This window comes from Cervus elaphus, chromosome 3, assembly GCF_910594005.1.
Source record: "Cervus elaphus chromosome 3, mCerEla1.1, whole genome shotgun sequence".
Taxonomy (NCBI): domain Eukaryota; kingdom Metazoa; phylum Chordata; class Mammalia; order Artiodactyla; family Cervidae; genus Cervus; species Cervus elaphus.
Genome location: NC_057817.1, coordinates 47,966,969 through 47,988,349, shown reverse-complemented (window position 1 = coordinate 47,988,349; position 21,381 = coordinate 47,966,969). Strand labels below are relative to the sequence as shown.

The 21,381-nt window shown below is 39.6% G+C and overlaps 1 protein-coding gene across 2 annotated transcripts in view; it reads left to right on the top strand.

Annotated features, from left to right (window-relative positions):
* The window catches only part of SRGAP1 (SLIT-ROBO Rho GTPase activating protein 1), a 295,080-nt gene that overhangs the window by 154,244 nt on the left and 119,455 nt on the right, over positions 1-21,381 (top strand). For both annotated transcript variants that reach the window (XM_043888221.1, XM_043888212.1), the window contains exon 4: positions 19,740-19,802. In XM_043888221.1, coding sequence (XP_043744156.1) covers positions 19,740-19,802 — 63 coding nt within the window. The remainder of the gene's footprint in view (positions 1-19,739; positions 19,803-21,381) is intronic.

Below are 21,381 nucleotides of genomic sequence, written 5' to 3'. Positions count from 1 at the left end.
GGGGCTACAGTCCATGGGGTCTCAAGAGTTGCACACGACTTAGCAACTAACCACCACCACCACTAGTGGTCCAGTGGTTAAGACTCTGTACTTCCAATGCAGGGGGCCTGAGTTCGATCTCTGGTTGGGGAACCAAGATCTCACATGCCATGTGGCCAAAAAACTTTAAAAAAGTAGCATTCAAATATGTTCGATTATCTGTGAAAGTGTTAGCCACTCAATCGTGTCTGACTCTGTGATCCCAAGGACAGTAGCCCATCAGGCTCCTCTGTCCATGGGATTTCCCAGGCAAGAACACTGGAGTGGGTTGCCATTTCCTTCTCCAGGGGATCCTCCCAACCCAGGGATCAAACCCAGGTCTTCCGCATTGCAGGCAGATTCTTTACTGCCTGAGACATCAAGGAAGCCTATCACTGCCCCATAGGTTGTTTTCAAGTTATTAATGTTTTTATCCTTATTTTGCATAGATATGTGTACTGGTATAATTTATTTTGTTTCTTCACCGATAGTAATGACATAAAGTACTCTAGCTACCACTTTACTGAATTTTCACTCTGTGCCCAGCACTGTGCCCTGCGTTTTCCACACATTAACTCACGCCCCCTCACAGTTGCCCAGTGAACGGGGATTTTAAGTCACATTTCAGGGATGAGGAAGCAAAAGGCTCAGCTATAACTTGCAGAGCCTGGCTCACTCATATGCTTTCTTGTCTTTGCCTGTGGGTCTTAGATAGTTCATAGTTACTGTAACCCTGTTGGTGTTTCTCAGTGGTCATCGGAGATGTTATAGAATGCGCAGGTTAGGAACTTCTGAGAATTGGGACACTGCAGTTCCTGGTCCTATTCATTTCTAATGAAAATCCTGAAGAAAGATAGTTCTGGATGAGGCAGCAAAATCTGTCAGTCATCCAAGTTATACACAGAGGTTCAAAGCAGCAGAGACTGGCTGCAGGCCACTGAGAATTACCTCACTTTGGCCTAAATGCCTTAGATTATCAGATTGAGACTCACAGGAATGAAATTAACCCACTTTTCGTATCATTGATTTTGTGGTGTAATCTGAAAGGAAGGGGAGAGTACTAGTAAGATTTGGAAATTTCTAGTCATTTTAAAATTATGATCAAGCCAATCCTATTCCATTTACATTTTCTTAGTAGAAAGAAAATCCTATTCTATTTAAATACCTTAGTAGAAAGACATTTCATGTGGGGAGGTGGGAACGGTGTTTTCAATTAGACTTATTTAAAATAAGTTAATATTCACACAGCTGCTTTAAGTTAATAAATGTTACTAATCTAGTACAGATCTCTAGGGCTCTAACCTTGTTTTGAAGAAAAAGTTCATAAGTTTAAAAAATCTGAAAACTCAAATCTGTATGTAAACGAGTCTTATTTCTGTTTGAATGTAAAAATATATACTCATTGTAGAAATTTAGAAAACACCAAAAGATATAAAACTGGAAATAAAAGCTACCCATATTAATACTACCTACTGCTAATATTCCTGACTGTATCTTTTCTGTATTCATATGTGTACTAGACAAACATATATGCATATTAATATATATGTATTCTACAGAATTGAAATTTCATTGCAGATAGCCTGGGAACATGCCCTTTTCATGGAAAATATTGTTAGCATTTCCTATGTCTGGAAGAAATCTTTTTCTCTTTCACTGTAATTGTATTTATTTATTGCGCTGGGTCTTCATCGCTGCACACGGGCTCTCTCTAGTTGAGGCCAGTGGGGCTACGCTCTTGTTGCAGAGGAGGTGGACTCAGAAGTCGTGGGCACAGGCTTAGTTGCCCCATGGCATGTTGGATCGTCTTGCGCGAGGGTTCAAACCCGTGTCCTCTGCATTGACAGCAGATTCTTAACCACTGGACCAGCAGAGAAGCCCTGAATGTAATCTTTTAAAACAGGATACTTGGTGCCTGCTTATTGTCAACACGGCGGTGTTCTTTTCCTGTGGTTGGACATTTAAATCTTTCGCACATCTTTGATATTTTACTTATACTACTGAAGCAGAATTATTAGGTCAGAGAGTGGCATTAGAATTTCATGCTTTGGATGAAATTCTTACTTTTTGCCTTTCTAGAGTAAAGATGGTCATGGCTGTGATTTACTGAGGAGTAATGTGGCCTCTGCAAAATAAATTGACTATGTTATTAGCAGAGAACTACCAGTGTGATTTAGCATGCTGTTGCAGCAGTGGTAAATAATATAACAAGAGGAACATTTTCAAAGCACTTCAGTGCAGTGTAGCAGAAGAATTAAATGGTATTCCGGTGGCCTCAGGGGACAGCTTAATTATTGATGAGGCCTGGATAAATAAGTGAGTATAGTTCAGGCTGACACTTCTAGCTGGTTCTCTTGAGTTTTACCAGCTCTACAGTTAGCTCGTTTTTCTAGAAATAAATCAAAATCAAGCTATGGTTTCTTACAGTGGTGCACTTTTCTGAAATATTTTAGAAACTTTTTAATTTGTGTTTATAAATTGCTTAACAGGATAGCGGGCACATATTAAGTGCTTAATAAGTGGCAGTTGTTACTGCTGCTGTTCCTGCCTTTATATTGTTGCCTTTTATTACCCAGTGACAACAGGACATATATGATATTTCTACTGTTTTTAATTGGAGTATAATTGCTTTACAATGTTGTTAATTTCTGCCGTACAACAGCAGGAATCAGCTATATGTATACATATCTCCCCTAAGACATATGTGATTGACCTAGCCATAAATTTAGCATATGAGTTATTATATAAGAGCATTCACCATCAGTTTACAAGCTTCATTAAAGACTGTTTTTTTGTCCACACCACATGGCATGTGGGAACTTAGTTCCCTGACCAGCCCCCTGCCGAGGAAGCAGTCTTAACCACTGGATTGCCAGGGAAGTCCCCATCAAAGACTTTTAAATAGAACATGAAGCAGATGTTATGTGTCTCTCTCCTTGGAAACTGATATAATCTTAAAAAAAACCTGAGGTCAGATAAATTGTACATTTTGTCACACAGCATTATATAGTAGTTGAACCCACAATTACATTGAGAATAGTTTTCAAAAAGTGCTTGAAACTTATTTATGGTAAAAAAAAAAAAAAAAGAAAGAAATCTGGAAGTGTATAGACCAAAATTATTTTAAATGGGTATCTCTAAGTTACTTTTATTTTCTTCTATTTGCTTGCCCATAATTTCTGATTTTTGTACAATGAACATGTTGTGTAAGACCCGAAGAAAACAAACATTTATTGTAAGCTAAAGCCTTAAAGAAACTTGGCCCCAGGTACACCAGTGTTTACCACAGAGGAATGGGGAGCAATATCCAGTAACTAATTCAGACCTGATGCTATTTGTTAATGGAGAATTAGCCTATTCTCTAGGTACACATGAAAACTGTGCTTTGACTATACAGTGTTAGGATGCTTAAATGAAAAGACATGAAATCAGGGACCAACTGAGCAAGATGGCATGCCCCAGGGCTGCAGCCTCCTTACCTCACAAGATCTCTTTGCAATAACTAATGAAATGTATAAATAGGAAAGAGTGGCACCATCTTTTTACCTTCAAGCAGATCCCATTACTCTGCTCACTCTATTGACTCCCACCTAACTCTAAATAGAAGGCTGTACCCCCACTTCCCTTCCCTAACTTTATTTTTCTCTCTAGCACTTACCCCTTTTTGACATGTTACGTATTTGCTTATTGTTTATTCACTTTCTGTCTTGCCTCAATTTAAATGTAAGTTTCCGAGAGGAAGGAACCTTGTATTTTTCACTGAAACAGTGACTGGCACATAGTAGTTACTCTGTAAATATTTACTGAATGAATAAATAATCAACACTTAACATATGTATTAAAAACCAGAGATGAGTGTCATCCACATAACAGAAATTTCAAGGCATTTCAGCGAGACCCCGTATTGAGAGGGCTGTATTTGCGTAACACTATCACATGCTGTCTACTTCCTAAGACAGAGAAATTAGAGGAGAAATGAGTCATGACAAGTTCTTGGCATGATGGAATAGCTAAACCTCCAGCTTTCTGAGCTGAGGACTGAAAGGGGGTGTCAAAAGAACCAAAAAGTACTAGAGAGGTTACAGAGAGGGTGTAGATTTAGAAAGCTATCTCATGAAGTTCTTTATGGACTCCTGCGCTTGCTCTGACTTGCACATGCTCGGGTCTGATCTTCAGCAGTATACCTACCGAAGACTTTGGGAACTGAACTGAGGGATAGGCCACTGCTTGGACTCCAGACTCACCACTGGATAATGCATGTGCAGGTCAGATCCAAATAGTGCTACAAAGGTGTTAAAACAGATACTGAAACCACAGCCCATAGAGGGCTGATCAAGACAAAAACATTAACATTCTACATGTGGTTTAAATAAGACCGAGTCTCATAACATAATATTCAAAATATCCAGAGTACAATCCCAATTACTCAGCCTACAAAGAACCAGGAAAACCTCAGCTGGCAGAGGAAAAGACAATAAATGGCCAATTCTGAATGACACAGATGGTGGGATTATCTAACACAGATTTTAGAGCAATCATGATAAAAATGTTCCAAAAAGTGAGAGCAAATACTGTTGAAATGAATGGAAAGATAAAGTCTCAGCAGAAAAAAATAATAATAATAGAAATAACCAAATTGAAATTTTAAAATTGAAAAATACAGTTGTTCAGTCACTAAGTCATTTCTACCTCTTTGCAAACCCATGGACTGCAACACGCCAGGCTTCCTTGTCCTTCACTGTCTCTCAGAGTGTACTCAAACTCATCTCCACTGATTTGGTGATGCCATCCAACCATCTCATTCTCTGTCACCCTCTTCTTGTCCAGCCCTCAATATTTCCCAGCACGGGGGTCTTTTCCAGTGAGTCGGCTCTTTGCATCAAGTGGCCAGAGTATTGGAGCTTTAGCTTCAGCATCAGTCCTTCCAGTGAATATTCAGGGTTGATTTCCTTTAGGATTGAATCATTTTGATCTCCTTGCTGTAATCAAAACTAAAAACTCACTAGATGGGTTTCAATAGAAGAATAAGGATAACAGAGGAAAGAGATTAGTTTCTGTTAATCTTGAAGATAGAAACTATCTAATGAACAACAGAGAGACAAAAAGATTGGGGAAAAAAACAATCAGTGCCTCTGGGAGCTTTGGAACAACACCGAAGTTCTGATAATTCATTTCAGCAGAGTGTCCGAAGGAGAGGAGAAAGAGAGTAGGTAGAAAAAATATTTCAAAAACTAATTGCAGGAAAGCTTCTCAAATGTGGCAAAAGAGATAAACCTACCCATTCAAGAAGCCAGAAAAACCCACAGTAGCTGAATCCAAAGAAGTCCATACCTGCATACATCATAGTCAAGAAAAAACTAACGAGAAAAAATACTGAAAGCAACTGGAGCAAAATGACACATCACTGATGGAAGAACAATTGGATGACTGTGCGTTTCTCTACCTGCTAGATGCCAGAAGCACCTTTCTGGTTGTGACAACCAGAAATACCCATAGAGGTTACCACGTGTCCCCTGGGGGGAGACAAGAGCCATTCATCCAACCTGCGTTTTCCATTTTTCCAAGCATTGTTTAAAAGAAATTTTCCAGTTTGGTTTGCTTTTCAACTACCTGATTTATAACTCTTGATTAAATTAGCAGATATGGAGTAAAGACTCCCAATCTCTTATCTCCCATCAAGAGAATTTTGAAAAAAGAATAAATATATGTATAATAGTAATGTATATTATTTATATATACACACACATATTCAGTTTATTTGTTGTTACTGTTGTTTAGTCACTAAGTCGTGTCCAACTCTTTTGCAAGCCCATAGACTGTAGTCCACCAGGCTCCTCTGTCCATGGGATTTCCCAGGCAAGAACACTGGAGAGGGTTGCCATTTCCTTCTCCAGGGGATCTTCCCAACTCAGGGATTGAACCCGCATCTCCTCCATTGGCAGGTGAGTTCATTACCACTGAGGCACCAGGGAAGCCCACCAGTTTATTCAGGTTCAGTTATTCATAAAAGATCAGCACTTAAGAAAGTTCATTTTCAAAGAGCCTTAGACACTGAACCCATTCTGCTCATCCAAGAAGGAGATTACATTCTTAACAGAACTGATGAGGGGGAAAAAAAAGAACGGATGAGGAGAGAACTCTCCCACAATATTTCAAGGTGTCTGCAGTTGAGATCAACAAAGTCTGAAGCAACCTGAGAACAGTATTGTGGTTGCTAGCTAAGGTTTCTTACCATTTGTAGACTGTTTAATTTCACACGGTGGGATTCTAAGAGATTTCCAGCAGCTGTCAGAAATGCCATATTGGGGGATGTAGCACGTATAGCAAATATTTGAGTTAAGGAACACTTGTGATACCTTGAATGATAGCAATCCAAAATATGCAGTTACAAAGAGATATTGAATGTGGCTGACAGATTGATTTCAGTACCTTTTAAATCTCATAGGGGAGAAAAAAGCTTTTCTCATTATTAGAGGGACTTCCCTAGTGACTCAGATGGTAAAGCATCTGCCTACAATGCGGGAGACCCGGGTTCAATCCCTGGATTGGGAAGATCTCCTAGAGAAGGAAATGGCAACCCACTCTAGTATTCTTGCCTGAAAAAAATCCCATAGATGGAGGAGCCTAGTAGGCTACAGTCCACAGGGTCGCAGAGTCGGACACGACTGAGCGATTTCACTTTGACTTTCACCATTAGGGAAGCAATTACATAGAAACAAACAGAAATTTTACCAACAAAATACGTTGTCAGATCAACCTAGAAACTTAAAAAATAAAACAAAATTTGACACTGGATATGTGAACTATATAAATTGAGAAAATCCCATAATATTCGGTAATTGATAGTGAATAAATACAAGCATCACTGTCACTTTTTAAACTTTGGTAGTGTCCAGTGGAACACAGAACCATAATTGTCTAATGCATTGACTTGAATAAACATTCCCATTAAAATTTCTTTTCTTGGGCTTCCCTGATAGCTGAGTTGGTAAAGAATACATCTGCAGTGCAGAAGATGCCAGTTCAATTCCTGGGTCGGGAAGATCCCCTGGAGAAGGGATAGGCTACCCACTCCAGTACTCTTGGGCTTCTCTTGTGGCTCAGCTGGTAAAGAATCCGCCTGCAATGCGGGAGACCTGGGTTCAGTCCCTGGGTTGGGAAGATCCCCTGGAGAAAGGAAGGCTGCCCACTCCAGTATTCTGGCCTGGAGAATTCCATGCACTACAGTTGTCATTGTAGGCCACCTCATTTTGGCCTGAACCTAAAGCTCGTATCAGTTACACAGCTGGCTGGGATTAGGAGTGTAGCCTGTAATGTAGCAAAGCGTACATCAGGGGGTAACACCTATCTGAGTTCTAGAAATGGTGGGTGGGGGTGAAGGCTGCAGGCATGCAAGAATTTTGATTCCCAGTGTAAGGAGTTGGTATGTTGTTATCTAAGCACCTAGGGTGTTTCCCCACTTGCTCAGCAATGAAGAATCTGCCTGCAATGCAGGAGCCACAGGAGAGGCAGGTTCGATCCCTGAGTCAGGAAGATCCCCTGGAGGAGGGCATGGCAACCCACTCCAGTATTTTTGCCTGAAGAATCCTGTGGACTGAAAGAGCCTGGCAGGCTATAGTCCATAGGGTCGCAAAGAGTCAGACACAAATAAAGCAGCTGAGCATACACGCACACACATCTAAGTAACTAAAGAAACAAAGAGATTTTGCATCAGGGTGTGACATCGTCAGTGTTGTTTTTGGAGAGCAGTGGAAGGAGTAAATTGGAATGAGAAAAAAACCAGTCTTGGGGAAACTAGTTAGCGAGCTGGTGCATTAGTAATGTGGGTGATGATGGTTTTTGCTCTGTCATGACTTATGGCTAGAGAGTATTTCCATACTTAAAATGATATTGTCTTCTAAAAGTTCTCATTCATGTAGATCCAGAATGAATCAAATGGCTTTTTGTTGTTATTTTATGAAAGGTCTGATGGAAATTTAAACCAGGACATTGTTACTCAGTCCATCCTAATCAGATTTTAAGGCTTCTACTCCTTTGTCTGATGGCTCTTTAGCTTATTAGGGGGAGAAAAAAATCCAACCATGATTCCAAGATTTTTAGGCTTACATTAACTATGCAAATGTGGGTTTGGACCAGCTCTTACAAAACAGTGTGATTGCAAGCAATGCAGGTCACTGAGAGGTATATGTTGTCTCCTAATCCTCCCCAGATCTTAGTTTCCAGCCCTTGAAGTGTTACAAAGAAAGTGTCCTTAATACTACTAGCTGCAAGACGGTGAACAACTATCGCATTTGTTGTTCAGCCACTCAGGCGTGTCTGACTCTTTGTGACCCCATGGACTGCAGCACACCAGGCTTACCTGTCCTTCACCATCTCCCAGAGTTTGCTCAAACTCATGTCCATTAAGTCGGTGATGCCATCCAGCCGTCTCGTCCGCTGTTGTCCCCTTCTCCTGCCCTCAATCTTTCCCAGCAGCAGGGTCTTTTCCAATGTGTTGGCTCCTCACATCAGGTGCCCAAAATTTTGGAGCTTTAGCATTACTACTTCCAATGAATATTCAGGGTTCATTTCCTTTAGGACTGACTTGTTTGACCTGCTTGCTGTCCACGGGACTCTCAAGAGTCTTCTCCAGCACCACAGTTCAAAAGCATCAATTCTTTGTACTCAGCCTTCTTTATGGTCCAATACTAACATCCAAACATGACTACTGAAAAAATCATAGCTTTAACTAGACGGACCTATCTCGACAAAGTAGTGCCTCTGTTTCTTAATATGCTGTCTAGGTTTGTCATAGTTGTTCTTCCAAGGAGCAAGCATGTTTTAATTTCATGGTTGCAGTCACCATCTGCAGTGTTTTTGGAGCCCAAAATAGTAAAGTCTGCCACTGTTTCCACTGGTTCCCCATCTATTTGCCATGAAGTGATGGGACTGGATGCCATGATCTTAGTTTTCTGAATGTTGAGCTTTAAGCCAGCTTTTTCACTCTCCTCTTTCACTTTCATCAAGAAGCTCTGTAGTTTTTCCTCACTTTCTGCCATAAGGGTGGTATCATCTGCATATCTGAGGTTATTGATATTTTTCCCAACAATCTTGATTCCAGCTTGTGCTTTATCCAGTCCAGCGTTTCTCATGATGTACTCTGCATATAAGTTAAATAAGCAGGGTGACAGTATACAGCCTTGACATACTCCTTTTCCTATTTGGAACCAGTCTGTTGTTTCATGTCCTGTTCTAATTGTTGCTTCCTGACCTGCATACAGATTTCTAGGGAGCAGATAGGTGGCCTGGTATTCCCATCTCTTGAAGAATTTTCCACAGTTTATTGTGATCCACACAGTCAAAGGCTTTGGCATAGTCAATAAAGCAGAAGTAGATGTTTTTCTGGAACTCTCTTGCTTTTTCGATGATGTTGGCAATTTGATCTCCGGCTCCTCTGCCTTTTCTAAATCCAGCTTGAACATCTGGAAGTTCACAGTTCCCATACTGTCAAAGCCTGGCTTAGGGAATTTTGAGCATTACTTTGCTAGCGTGTGAGATGAGTGCAATTGTGTGTGGTAGTTTGAGCATTCTTTGACATTGCCTTTCTTTGGGATCGGAATGAAAACTGACCTTTTCCAGTCCTGTGACCACTGCTGAGTTTTCCAAATTTGCTGGCGTATTGAGTGCATCATTTACAGCATCATCTTTCAGGATTTGAAATAGCTCAACTGGAATTCCATCACCTCCACTAGCTTTGCTCGTAGTGATGCTCCCTAAGGCCCACTTGACTTCATATTTCAGGATGTCTGGCTCTAGGTGAGTGATCACACCTTCGTGCTTATCTGGGTCGTGAAGTTCTCTTTTGTATAGTTCTTCTGTGTATTCTTGGCACCTCTTCTTAATATCTTCTGATTCTGTTAGGTCCATACCATTTCTGTCCTTTATTGAGCCCATCTTTGCATGAAATGTTCCCTTGGTATCTCTCATTTTCTTGAAGAGATCTCTAGTCTTTCCCATTCTGTTGCTTTCCTCTATTTCTTTGCATTGATCGCTGAGGAAGGCTTTCTTATCTCTCCTTGCTATTCTTTGGAACTCTGCATTCAAATAGATATATCTTTCCTTTTCTCCTCTGTCTTTTGCTTCTCTTCTTTTCTCAACCATTTGTAAGTCCTCCTCAGACAACCATTTCGCCATTTTGCATTTCTTTTGCTTGGGGATGGTCTTGATCCTTGCCTCTTGTACAGTGTCATGAACTTCCATCCATAGTTCTTCAGGCACTCTGTCTATCAGATTTAATCCTTTGAATCTATTTGTCACTTCCACTGTATAATCATAAGGGATTTGATTTAGGTCATACCTGAATGGTCTAGTGGTTTTCCCTACTTTCTTCAATTTAAGTCTGAATTTGGCAATAAGGAGTTCATGATCTGAGCCACAGTCTGCTCTCTGTCTAGTTTTTGCTGACTGTATAGAGCTTCTCCATCTTTGGCTGCAAAGAATATAATCAGTCTGACTTCAGTATTGACCGTCTGGTGATGTCCATTTGTAGTCTTCACTTGTGTTGTTGGAAGAGGGTTTTTGCTATGACCAGTGCATTCTCTTGGCAAAACTCTATTAGCCTTTGCCCTGCTTCATTCTGTACTCCTAGGCCAAATTTGCCTGTTACTCCAGGTATTTCTTGACTTCTGACTTTTGCATTCCAGTCCCCTATAATGAAAAGGACATCTTTTTGGGGTGTTCTAGAAGGTCTTGTAGTTCTTCATCGAACCATTCAACTTCAACTTCTTCAGCATTACTGATCAGGGCATAGACTTGGATTATTGTGATATTGAATGGTTTGCCTTGCAAATGAACAGGAATCATTCTGTTGTTTTTGAGATTGCATCCAAGTACTGCATTTCGGATTCTTTTTGTTGACTATGATGGCTACTCCATTTCTTCTAAGGGATTCTTGCCCACAGTAGCAGATATAGTGGTCATCTGAGTTAAATTCACCCATTCCGGTCCATTTTAGTTCACTGATTCCTAGAATGTTGACGTTCACTCTTGCCATCTCCTGTTTGACCACTTCCAATTTACCTTGATTCATGGACCTAACATTCCAGGTTCCTATTCAGCATTGCTCTTTACAGCATCAGACTTTACTTCCATCACCTGTCACATTCACAGTGGGATGTTGTTTTTGGTTTGGCTCCGTCTCTTTGTTCTTTCTGGAGTTATTTTTCCACTTATCTCCAGTAGCCTGTTGGGCACCTACTGATCTGGGGAGTTCATCTTTCAGTGTCCTATCTTTTTGCCTTTTCATACTGTTCATGGGGTTCTCAAGGCAAGAATACTGAAGTGGTTTGCCATTCCCTTCTCCATTGGACCATGTTTTGCCAGAACTCGTTTTGTCAGAACTCTCCACCAGGACCCGTCCATCTTGGGTGGCCCTACACAGCATGGCTCATAGTTTCATTGAGTAAGACAAGGCCATGGTCCATGTGTTCAGACTGGTTAGTTTTCTGTGATGTTGGTTTTCAGTCTGTCTGCCCTCTGATGGAGAAGGATAAGAGGCTTATGGAATAATAAAACTGAACTATTACGTTTTTGTAAAGTTCAGCATATTGAAACGTGGTCTGGAAATATATCCATGATATTATTTAGTTAATTGTTACAGTCTCGACCAGAGTTCATGACACATTCTGATTTTAGTTAGGTCGGCTTATTTACATCAGCTCTTGAGAGTTTGTGCTTGAATGATTCTTCGTTTAGTGACACTAAAGTGCTGTTTCCAGTGTATCACCATTTTGAGTGGAGAAATATTTCTAGCATGAAACATTGTGATTCTTGAAGAGTTAAAGTAATGCACGCTGAACATGAAAATAGTTATTTCGTATACCTTATTCCCTATAGGATTTAAAATTTCAGTCTTGAGTTACTGCTTAATCTGTCCAACTACTCTTTATCCCTGGGCGGTTATGAGTGACACTGTGTGCCTGACTTAGCACCTTTGCCTGCTCACATGCAATACCTCATTTGCCAGCAATTACGTCAGTCAACATTCTAGGAGATACCCCAGATAGTTCCTTTAAAGTTACACTTTGTCTTGTTTCAAAATTAAGCTCTGGTTCCCCTATAACTGGGCTTCCCTCGTGGCTCAGATGGTAAAGAATCTGCCTGCAATGCAGAAAACCTGAGTTCAGTCCCTGGGTTGGGAAGATCCCCTGGAGAAGGGAATGGTAACCCACTCCAGTATTCTTGCCTGGACAATTCTATGGCCGGAGGAGCCTGGCGGGTTACAGTCCATGGGATCGCAAAGAGTCGGACACGACTGAGCAACTGTTAGACTAGTTCTAACCGTTTTCCCTGTATCTACTATTGCTTTTCCTAATTTTCTCACAGTTTCTAGTGGCATGGAATTTTATCTAAAAGAATGTTGATTATTTTTCTTCTTGGAAATGAAGTCGATTGTGAGGATGATTCCATGTACTGATATTTAGTTGTGATTTTAACAAGTACAAAATGATGTCCCTTGACAGATAAAAAGGAAATGTGCAAAAATGCTATTAATATGATCCAGAAGTTTGCTTCAGACCATTAAGCCCAACCCAGCTTTTTCCATTAGGCATTTTGGAGGATGCTATTGCCGCTGTCTTCAGAGTTTACAAGAATTAAGAGAATGAATTATTATAAGAACGCATGAACATGAGCTTTTGGAAATTTAAAAGCACGTACACTGTGGAAGTATAGTTCACATCCAAAACTCACCAAGCGTAAGACACTAAAATCATATGCAACCCTCTCATTAAATATTTAATCTGGTTTTTCTCCTCTCTCAGCCTCACTCTGACTCAGCATAAGGTTACGGTTTCTTGACTGATCATCACAATAGATTTACTTTATAAAATAACTCCATGAGAGGCCAGAGGCCCTCTGAATTGGTCATTTAATACAACCACATGGATTATTTGATTGATTGCTCAGTGTACTCAATTATGATTGTTTTAATTATGCTCTTTCTTCTGCCCTCCTTTCCTTTCTGGGAGGTTCCAGGGAACAAGCCTGCAGTTCTCTAGGAATAGCGATCTGGCCAGGGTCCACCCAGTGTAGCACTTATCACAGAGCTCCGTATAGGAAGCTTTGGGCCCATCTACCTCCTCCATGAGACTGTGAACTCTGGAGGGCGGAAGCCATGCTTACTCAGCTCTGGGTCCCATTCATTCATCAAAAGTTTATCAAGCACCTAGTGTGCGAGGCACCAGAGCAGTCCCTAGGAATCCCTGCTTTCAAAAAAAAACAAAAAACCCTCTCCTTATGAAGAGAAATAGAAACATGAGGAGTGTAATAATAACAGGCGGCATCCGTTTAATGCTTACTGGATGCTGGGTTTTGTGTCGAGTGGTAATATGGACCATCACAGGGACTTCCCCGTCAGTCCAGTGGTTAAGACTGAACCTTTCAGTTCAGGGGGTACAGGTTTGATCCCTGATTGGAGAGCTAAGATCCCACATGCTTCTTGGCCAAAAAACCAAAACATAGAAGTGATATTGTAACAAAGACTTTAAAAATAGTCCACATCAAAAAAACTTAAGAACCATCCGAATAAAACCCCGTGATGTAGAGACTATTGACATCTCTGTTTTGCCATTGAGGAAACTCAAAAAATTAACTTATGCACAGACAAGAGATTGAAAACGTGTTCAGTCTTATAGTTTGAACATTTAACCACTAAATCATACAGCATATAAGTGATGATGAATGAATGTATTATAAAGTCCCAGAGAAGGGAGGGTCTAGTCTCTTTATTTGAAGGACATGGTAAAGTTACAGTAAAGTCTTCACAGAGTAGTCACATGTAGGACAGTAACAGGCCAGAGAAGGAAGGGGAGTTCCGGCAGGGGGGACAGCATGGGAAAAGCAGAGATGTGAAAGCAGGACCTGGGAATGAGCAGTTCATGAACAGGTTGAAGGATGTGGTTTGAGATTTGTGGAAGGAAAGGTAGACTGGTTTGACAGGGGAAGTTATGAGTGATTTAAGAAATTGGAACGCCATCCTGAAAATATTATAGCAAGCATTTGATGGGTTTTAATCAGAGGAAGGACATAGTTAGATCTTTATCTTAAAAGGAAATTCTAATACCATACAGAAAAACAGATCAGTCAGAATAGATGGAATTGGTGGCTTCTCTTTCAAAAGAGATGATGCAGGTCTTAGATAAACCCCAGATTCTGACATGAGTGACCCTATTGTCCTGAAGCATTATAAGTTCATTATAACCCTTTTAGAAAGTACTCTTCCGATATGAATCGAGGGTCTTAATTTCACGTCTGGGAATTCATATTAAAGAAACAACATAAAATGCAAGAATGCCTTCAGAACAGCTTTTATGATAGTAGTTCAGAGTGCTTAAAATATATTGGTGAAGTTAAATGAATAAGTAAGGAATTGAATGGTGGAAAATAGTGGAAATAATGGAAACCATAATAGAAAAATGGTTAAGATACCTTCACTGGCTAGTTATAAATCAAAAATAATGTTCAGAAAATTATATAAGCACATAGAAAAATATTTGATAACTGAAAAAAGGCAGAGTAAAATAGATACTTTATTACTGTAGAATGATTACAACTGAGACCTATGTTTAGATAAACAAACTTGAAGGAAATACACTGATCAAATTATAATGGTGGTGAAAATAAAAATCACTCAGTCATGTCTTTGCGACCCCATGGACTGAAGCCCACCAGGCTTCTCCATCCATGGGATTCTCCAGGCAAGCATACTGGAGTGGGTTGCCATTCGCTTTTCCAGGGGATCTTCCCAGCTGAGGGATCAAACCCAGGTGTCCTATATTGCAGGCAGATTCTTTACCATCTGAGCCATTTTATCCTTTTGTTAACTATTTTTCCAATGTTCTTCAATATACTTAATTTGTTTTTATAATGGAAAAAGGTAGACACTTTGGAACTGTACCTTTTGGACTTAAGTTTGAGTGACAGTAAATAGGAAACAATTAAAAATTGACTTAGTATTCAAGTCAGGGTTTAGACATTGGAGACATTCAATAAATGTCAACTGAATGGAAGCTCTAATCAGTTTTCCATCCCCTTTGGTTAGAATCTTAGAATCCTATTGCAATGCATTAGAAGTTTTACCATCATCTGAACTTACGTAGGCCCACAGAATGGGGGAGAAAACTCTGCTTTTCCAACTTCATACCTGAAGCAGTTGGAGAGAACTCACCTTCCCTGTGCAAAAGTAATCACTCAGTCTCAAATAACATAGAAAAAGCTTTATTTCAAACATACATCATTTCATAAAGTTATTTTTTTCTCTTGTACAAAGGGAACATTGATTGCTTTCCTGAATACTCATATCATTTTTCTTACCTAGCAGCTCTTGGTCAAGGGTCTGTTCTCTCGGTTTTCAAATTTTTAATGAAATAGAATCCAGAGGTGTACTTAACCTATTGAATTTTGATGTATTTGATAACCCAGATACTTTCTAATTAAAGGACTTCAGTGCGTTAGTTGAGTAGGTCAGCATACTGTGTGCCACAGCAGGTGTGTTTTGGTTTAAGATTGCTGCTTTTGAGGTCCAGAGTCATATTTAGAAGAAACACTCCCCTTTCTCTGTTACTGTAATAAATTGAAGACATGTTTAAAGTTGAGGGAGGGGACAACATGCAGTGATCTTTTCATTGTTGTTGTGTCACGAGAGAAAAGAATGGCAACCCACTCCAGTATTCTTGCTTGGAATATTCCACGGACAGAGGAGCCTGGCAGGCTACAGTCCATGAGTTCACAGAGTTGGACTCAACTGAGTGACTTTCACTTTTTTACATGCCATAAGAACAAGGACCAAGCCCCCAGCACTCAGACTCAGTCTTGATATTGTCCAGCCAAATGTCTGTGAACAAAAGGGTGTGCAAATTCATGTTTCACTCTGTAGTCACATGGTCTCGTGTTTCAGCACATAGCCCAATTCTTCAACCATCTCTGCAACAAAAGGAGTAGTGGTAGGGAGAAAATGGTTAATTTCGAGGTTACTGATTATATCATGGGGGGTTTAAATTGTCCTTCAAAGCAAACAAATAAGTGGAAACTTCGGTGATGTGTCGTGAGAGTAGCCAGGGGGTCTTCCTACCTGAAAATAATTCCCCACCAACTTTTCACAAAATTTAAGGTTCACGCTGGAGTCTGGCCCTTCGAGGGCCTCTTGCATGAGTCGTATATGACTTATCGCATTGGCTTATCCATTTCTTAATGGATGTTTGATTAATTCATCTGATACCAATAGTAATAGGACCCCCATGAAAATGGAACACAGGTAAGTTCAGTGAACACTAATGGCAAGGGTATATGGAGCTAAGAAGGGTTCAGGGGCTAGAGCACAGAGCTTGAGTCCCTTCCGAATCAAGGGTCACTTAGACGGATCTAAAGTCCAGGCCAAGGGGTGGAGTGGTTTTGGGGGACATCAAATTCATTTCAGCCAGGATCTGCCAAGCACTGTCTGCGTGGAAGTCAATGGAATAAGTATCCACAGAGACCAAAAGAAGGAAAAACACAACTTGGCCTTTTCACTCAAGGGAGTTAGCATTACAGTGTTTAGGAAAGAATTAAATAATTAAACATTTATGGGGTGTTTACTGTGTGATAGGTACCATTCTGAGTGCAATGTCTGTGTCATCTGACTGATGTTGTGATCAAGCCTATGACATAGGTACAAGGACTGCATTCCTTTAATAGGTTTGGAAACTGAGGCACAAGGGAATTCGAAGCCTTTCAGATTTTGGTCCCAGCATTGACTCCAGAGTCCTTGCTTTTAAGCATTATTCTATACTGCCTCCCAGATAACTTTTAATTTCAGGGCCTCTGAGCAAAGGTAAACAAAAATGTGACAGTATGTGTGTAATGCCAGATTTCTTCTACCTTGTTACCTGAAATCTTGTAAAATATGAAATATGCAAAGAATCTTTTTTGCTTGCCCGAAGATACTTGACTTGGATACTTGGATGCTTGACTTCTGATCCTAAATTTTCTTGGCTTGGGGTTAATTGGACCTAAGGGATTTTTTCTGTTTTTGTTCTAAAGCTTAGCCAAGAAATATTTTCTTTTCAGACTTGCTACCTGCAATGTAGGCAGTCAAGCAGAGTTACTTGGTGGCCTTTGATCCCATTAGAGAGTTCTGAATTGGTAGCTCAGATCCTTAAATGAAATACGATATTAAAATAACACCAAACTGAGGTCATAGGAGATTGCAGTGTAACGTATGCAGTCAGAATAGCTGGGATTTAGGGCAAATAAAATGAGTTTCAGTTGGCTTCATCTGCTCACTTTGTGCCTTGCCTTTCCCTCTCCAGTGATTGTTAACCCACCTCTTCACTTAGAGGAACACAGCAAAACACAAAATCTCTTAACTCCAGTGTAGGGATTTTAAAACTCTCAGAGTTTGATAAACAGCAGCATCCTTATCACTCCAGGAACACCCGAGACAAATGCTCCTACTGAACTGGAATTTCTCAGAGTTCAACGTCTGCCCTCATGTCATCTTCCCGTGTCGTGAACATTTTATGTTCATGAATTTTTGCTTCATCACATTTGGCCTTTCTTAAGGGAGGCCTATCCCAATGACCTTGTGTTTGCAGATGGACGGTGTTTCCTCTAGGCCCTATTATTTTATTAAGGGTGGTCTGCGAGTCCTTTTCTGCCTTCTTAGGAGTGACCAGCCTTCAGCAAAGGCAGTAACTACTTCAGCAGTTACACAAACAGTATTTCAACGTACAGATTCTTTTAGCAAGTGTTGACTGGAAACTTTCTGTGTGCTGAAGCAGAACCTGGCCTAGGGTCTCCTTAAATTCCATACCCTCATCTCCTCACTTGCCTCACCTAGTTCTGGCCTTGAGTCCACGCAGTGTAAAGGACACCAGGATCACAGAACTGCTAAAGATATGGCCTTTTATCCTATCTGGCAGTCTGTTGGAGACACATCAATCAACCATGGACATTGTTGTTATTATCTCAAACCGTAGATTAAACCACGCTACACATTTTTTTTTTCATTCTCTGTAGCTGACTAAAGGAGCTCAAAACAAAAAAAAGTAATTTGGATATATGATTTCCTTTAAAGTAGCTTACAGATTTTCCTGAAAAAAAAAAATCAAAATACTTCTCTGTGAAACCCTCGGAATTAACCTAGGGAAAAATATCTTTAATGCTGTCATTGACCAACTGAGTGAAAGAGTAAAACTCTCTTTTTTGTCTTAATGAAAAGATAACAATAATAAATGCAGAGGCAAAACATATGTGGATCATAAGTGGCCTTACCGATTCACTACTTTGGAAGTGTTTTCTTAAAATTGTCGTCAGTCAAAGGGAAAGACGGGTATCATATGTTATCACTTATATGCAGAACCTTTAAAAAGGGTATAAATGAACTTAATTATAAAACAAAAACAGACTCGAAGACATAGAAAACAATTGTATGGTTACCGAAGGGGAAAGCGGTCGGGAGGGATAAATTAGAAGTTTGGGACTAGCAGACACAAACTACTACATATAAAATAAACAGAAAGGTCCTATAGCACAGGGAAGTATATTCAATATCTTGTAATAAACTGTAATGGAAAAGAATCTGAAAATTAAAAGACACTTACTCCTTGGAAGGAAAGTTATGACCAACCTAGACAGCATATTAAAAAGCAGAGACATTACTTTGTCAACAAAGATCCGTCTAGTCAAGGCTATGGTTTTTCCAGTGGTCATGTATGAATGTGAGAGTTGGACCATAGAGAAAGCTGAGTGCCAAAGAGTTGATGCTTTTGAACTGTGGTGTTGGAGAAGACTCTTGAGAGTCCCTTGGACTGCAAGGAGATCCAACCAGTCCATCCTAAAGGAGATCAGTCCTGGGTGTTCACTGGAAGGACTGATGCTGAAGCTGAAACTCCAATACTTTGGCCACCTGATGCTAAGAACTGACTCATTTGAAAAGACCTTGATGCTGGGAAAGATTGAGGGCAGGAGAAGGGGATGATAGAGGATGAGATGGTTGGATGGCATCACTGACTCAATGGACATAGATTTGGGTGAACTCCGGGAGTTGGTGATGGACAGAGAAGCCTGGCGTGCTTCGGTTCATGGGGTCGCTAAGAGTCAGACACGACTGAGTGACTGAACTGAACTGAACTGATTATATACATGTGTAACTGAATCATTTTGCTATATACCAGAAACTAACACAACATTGTTAATCAACTGTGCTTCAGTTAAAAAGAAAATTCGTAGTCAGTCAAATATTTATTTTGGAAAGGGAGAGTTAATTTCCCTTTTGGCTTCTGACTTAGATTTTTAGAATTCATGCTGCATAATTCCCTTGTGATGATACTGAGATGGGAAACTAGGAGCTAGAAATCAGCTTTTAATGACTTTAAGTTCTGCCACTCAAGTTCTGAGCAAGCCCGGTGCTTCACCTTACTTACTTTTTCCCTTCTTTCTTAATAAAGTCTGATTTGGATGGTGGGAGAGCCACTCACCCTGTCCACGTATTTGCTTCTGTCCAACCTACGGTGATCTTGGGTGCACACATTGAGTATCTAGAAAGGGCCATTTAGTCGAAGATATTTATTATATCAGGGCCATGCTGGCCTTCCATTGTGTTACACACATTCTTCTATTTTCAGTATGAGCTTTTTAAGATGTAAATCATCAAGAAACAAGTTTCTGTAACATTTTTTAATATTCTGAATTTCTTCTTATTACAGAGCAAAGAGATTGCATTCCAGCTTCATGAGGATTTGATGAAGGTTCTCAATGAGCTCTATACAGTAAGCACATTATCTTTCTTTAGGAAAAATCTTTGGTTTAGAATTCTGGTTTGCGGAAACGCTTCTCTTATTAGAACGCATTCCAAGTAGAGCGTTGATGAATGCTTTTCTGGTTGAAATGTGGAACCTACTGACAGATGTGCACTTCGATATTCTTTTTCTGCTGTCTGCTGATTTGAAGAGACTGTATTCAAGTAAATACACATATGCAGTCAGAACACTTCAAGAAATGGGACTATAGTTGTCCGCAAAAGGATGTTTTTATTTTTTTATTTTTTTTCTCTTTTTTATTTTTTCATTTATTTTTATTAGTTGGAGGCTAATTACTTTACAGTATTGTAGTGGTTTTGGCCATACATTGACATGAATCAGCCATGGGTGTACAAGTGTTCCCCATCCTGAACCCCCCTCCCACCTCCCTCCCCATCCCATCCCTCTGGGTCACCCCGGGCACCAGCCCCGAGCACTTGTCTCAAGTGTGAAACAGATCGCCAGTCCAGGTTGGATGCATGAGACAAAGGTATGTTTTTAAATGGTTGGATTATGTGTGTGATCTGTTTGTTTATTCTACTCCAGAATATATGGAGGGGGGTAATCTCTTTTTCCTTCTTGGCAGTCATTTGCTTTTCTAAATGTAAATTTTATTCAACTTAATGCATATAAGCAGAAGAAATTAAATGATTAAATATTTTAAAAAAACAAAATCAATGATTAGTCATATGCCTATGTAAATTTTGTTTTACACTCAGTGATTGTATTATTAAAAACAGATTTCTTTTGAAGGAACTTGATGAGTTTTTATTTTATAAGAGAACAGCATATTGAGAATTGAGTAATATTAATTTGTTTTGACTAAAGATATTTGTGTTTTCATTACAAAAGATAATTTGAATTTTCCTTTATAGGCAAATTAAACCTGAGACTTATTATTAAAATATGTTTCTTGATTTACTATTTTATTTGTTCCTAAAAAGCGTGTAAAATGCAGTTTTGTGTTTTTAAATTGCATTTAATGCTCCATTGATACTTGCTAATTAAAAGAACCTGTAGTTTTAAAGTTTAAAAGGGGTGATATTTTTATAAAATTCACATTCCAATTTTTCTGTGTGTGTGATAAATTTGTTTTTATGCAGCCTATTTGCTACACCTGTGCTTTTAATTAAATTTACAGTTTCTAATTGCTGCTTTCTTTAGAAACTTAACTTCACATGCAAAAACCTCATGTTATAAGGTCATACTCATATAGAAAATACCTAATGAGGTTGCGTTTTTGATGATAAAAGTCATTTGTTAATTTCGGATAACCAAAGGTATCAAGCATTTCTAGAAATCCTGGACATAGAATTTAAAAGTTAAATGAACATTATACCTCTGAGACTTGCAAAGAAGAAATTCTGTCTTCTTGCATTGAACTGTTTTCAGATGAGGGCTTTGTGGCACTTTTCTTGTGGTTTCCTTTGCTTGCTCATTGTTTTACCTAGAAATATAAGTCAGTTTCTAAAACTTTAAAAAATCTAATGGTTGTCATGGCATCATAAACAACAACCCGTTGTTTATGGTCTGAAACTAGCAGTGCTCG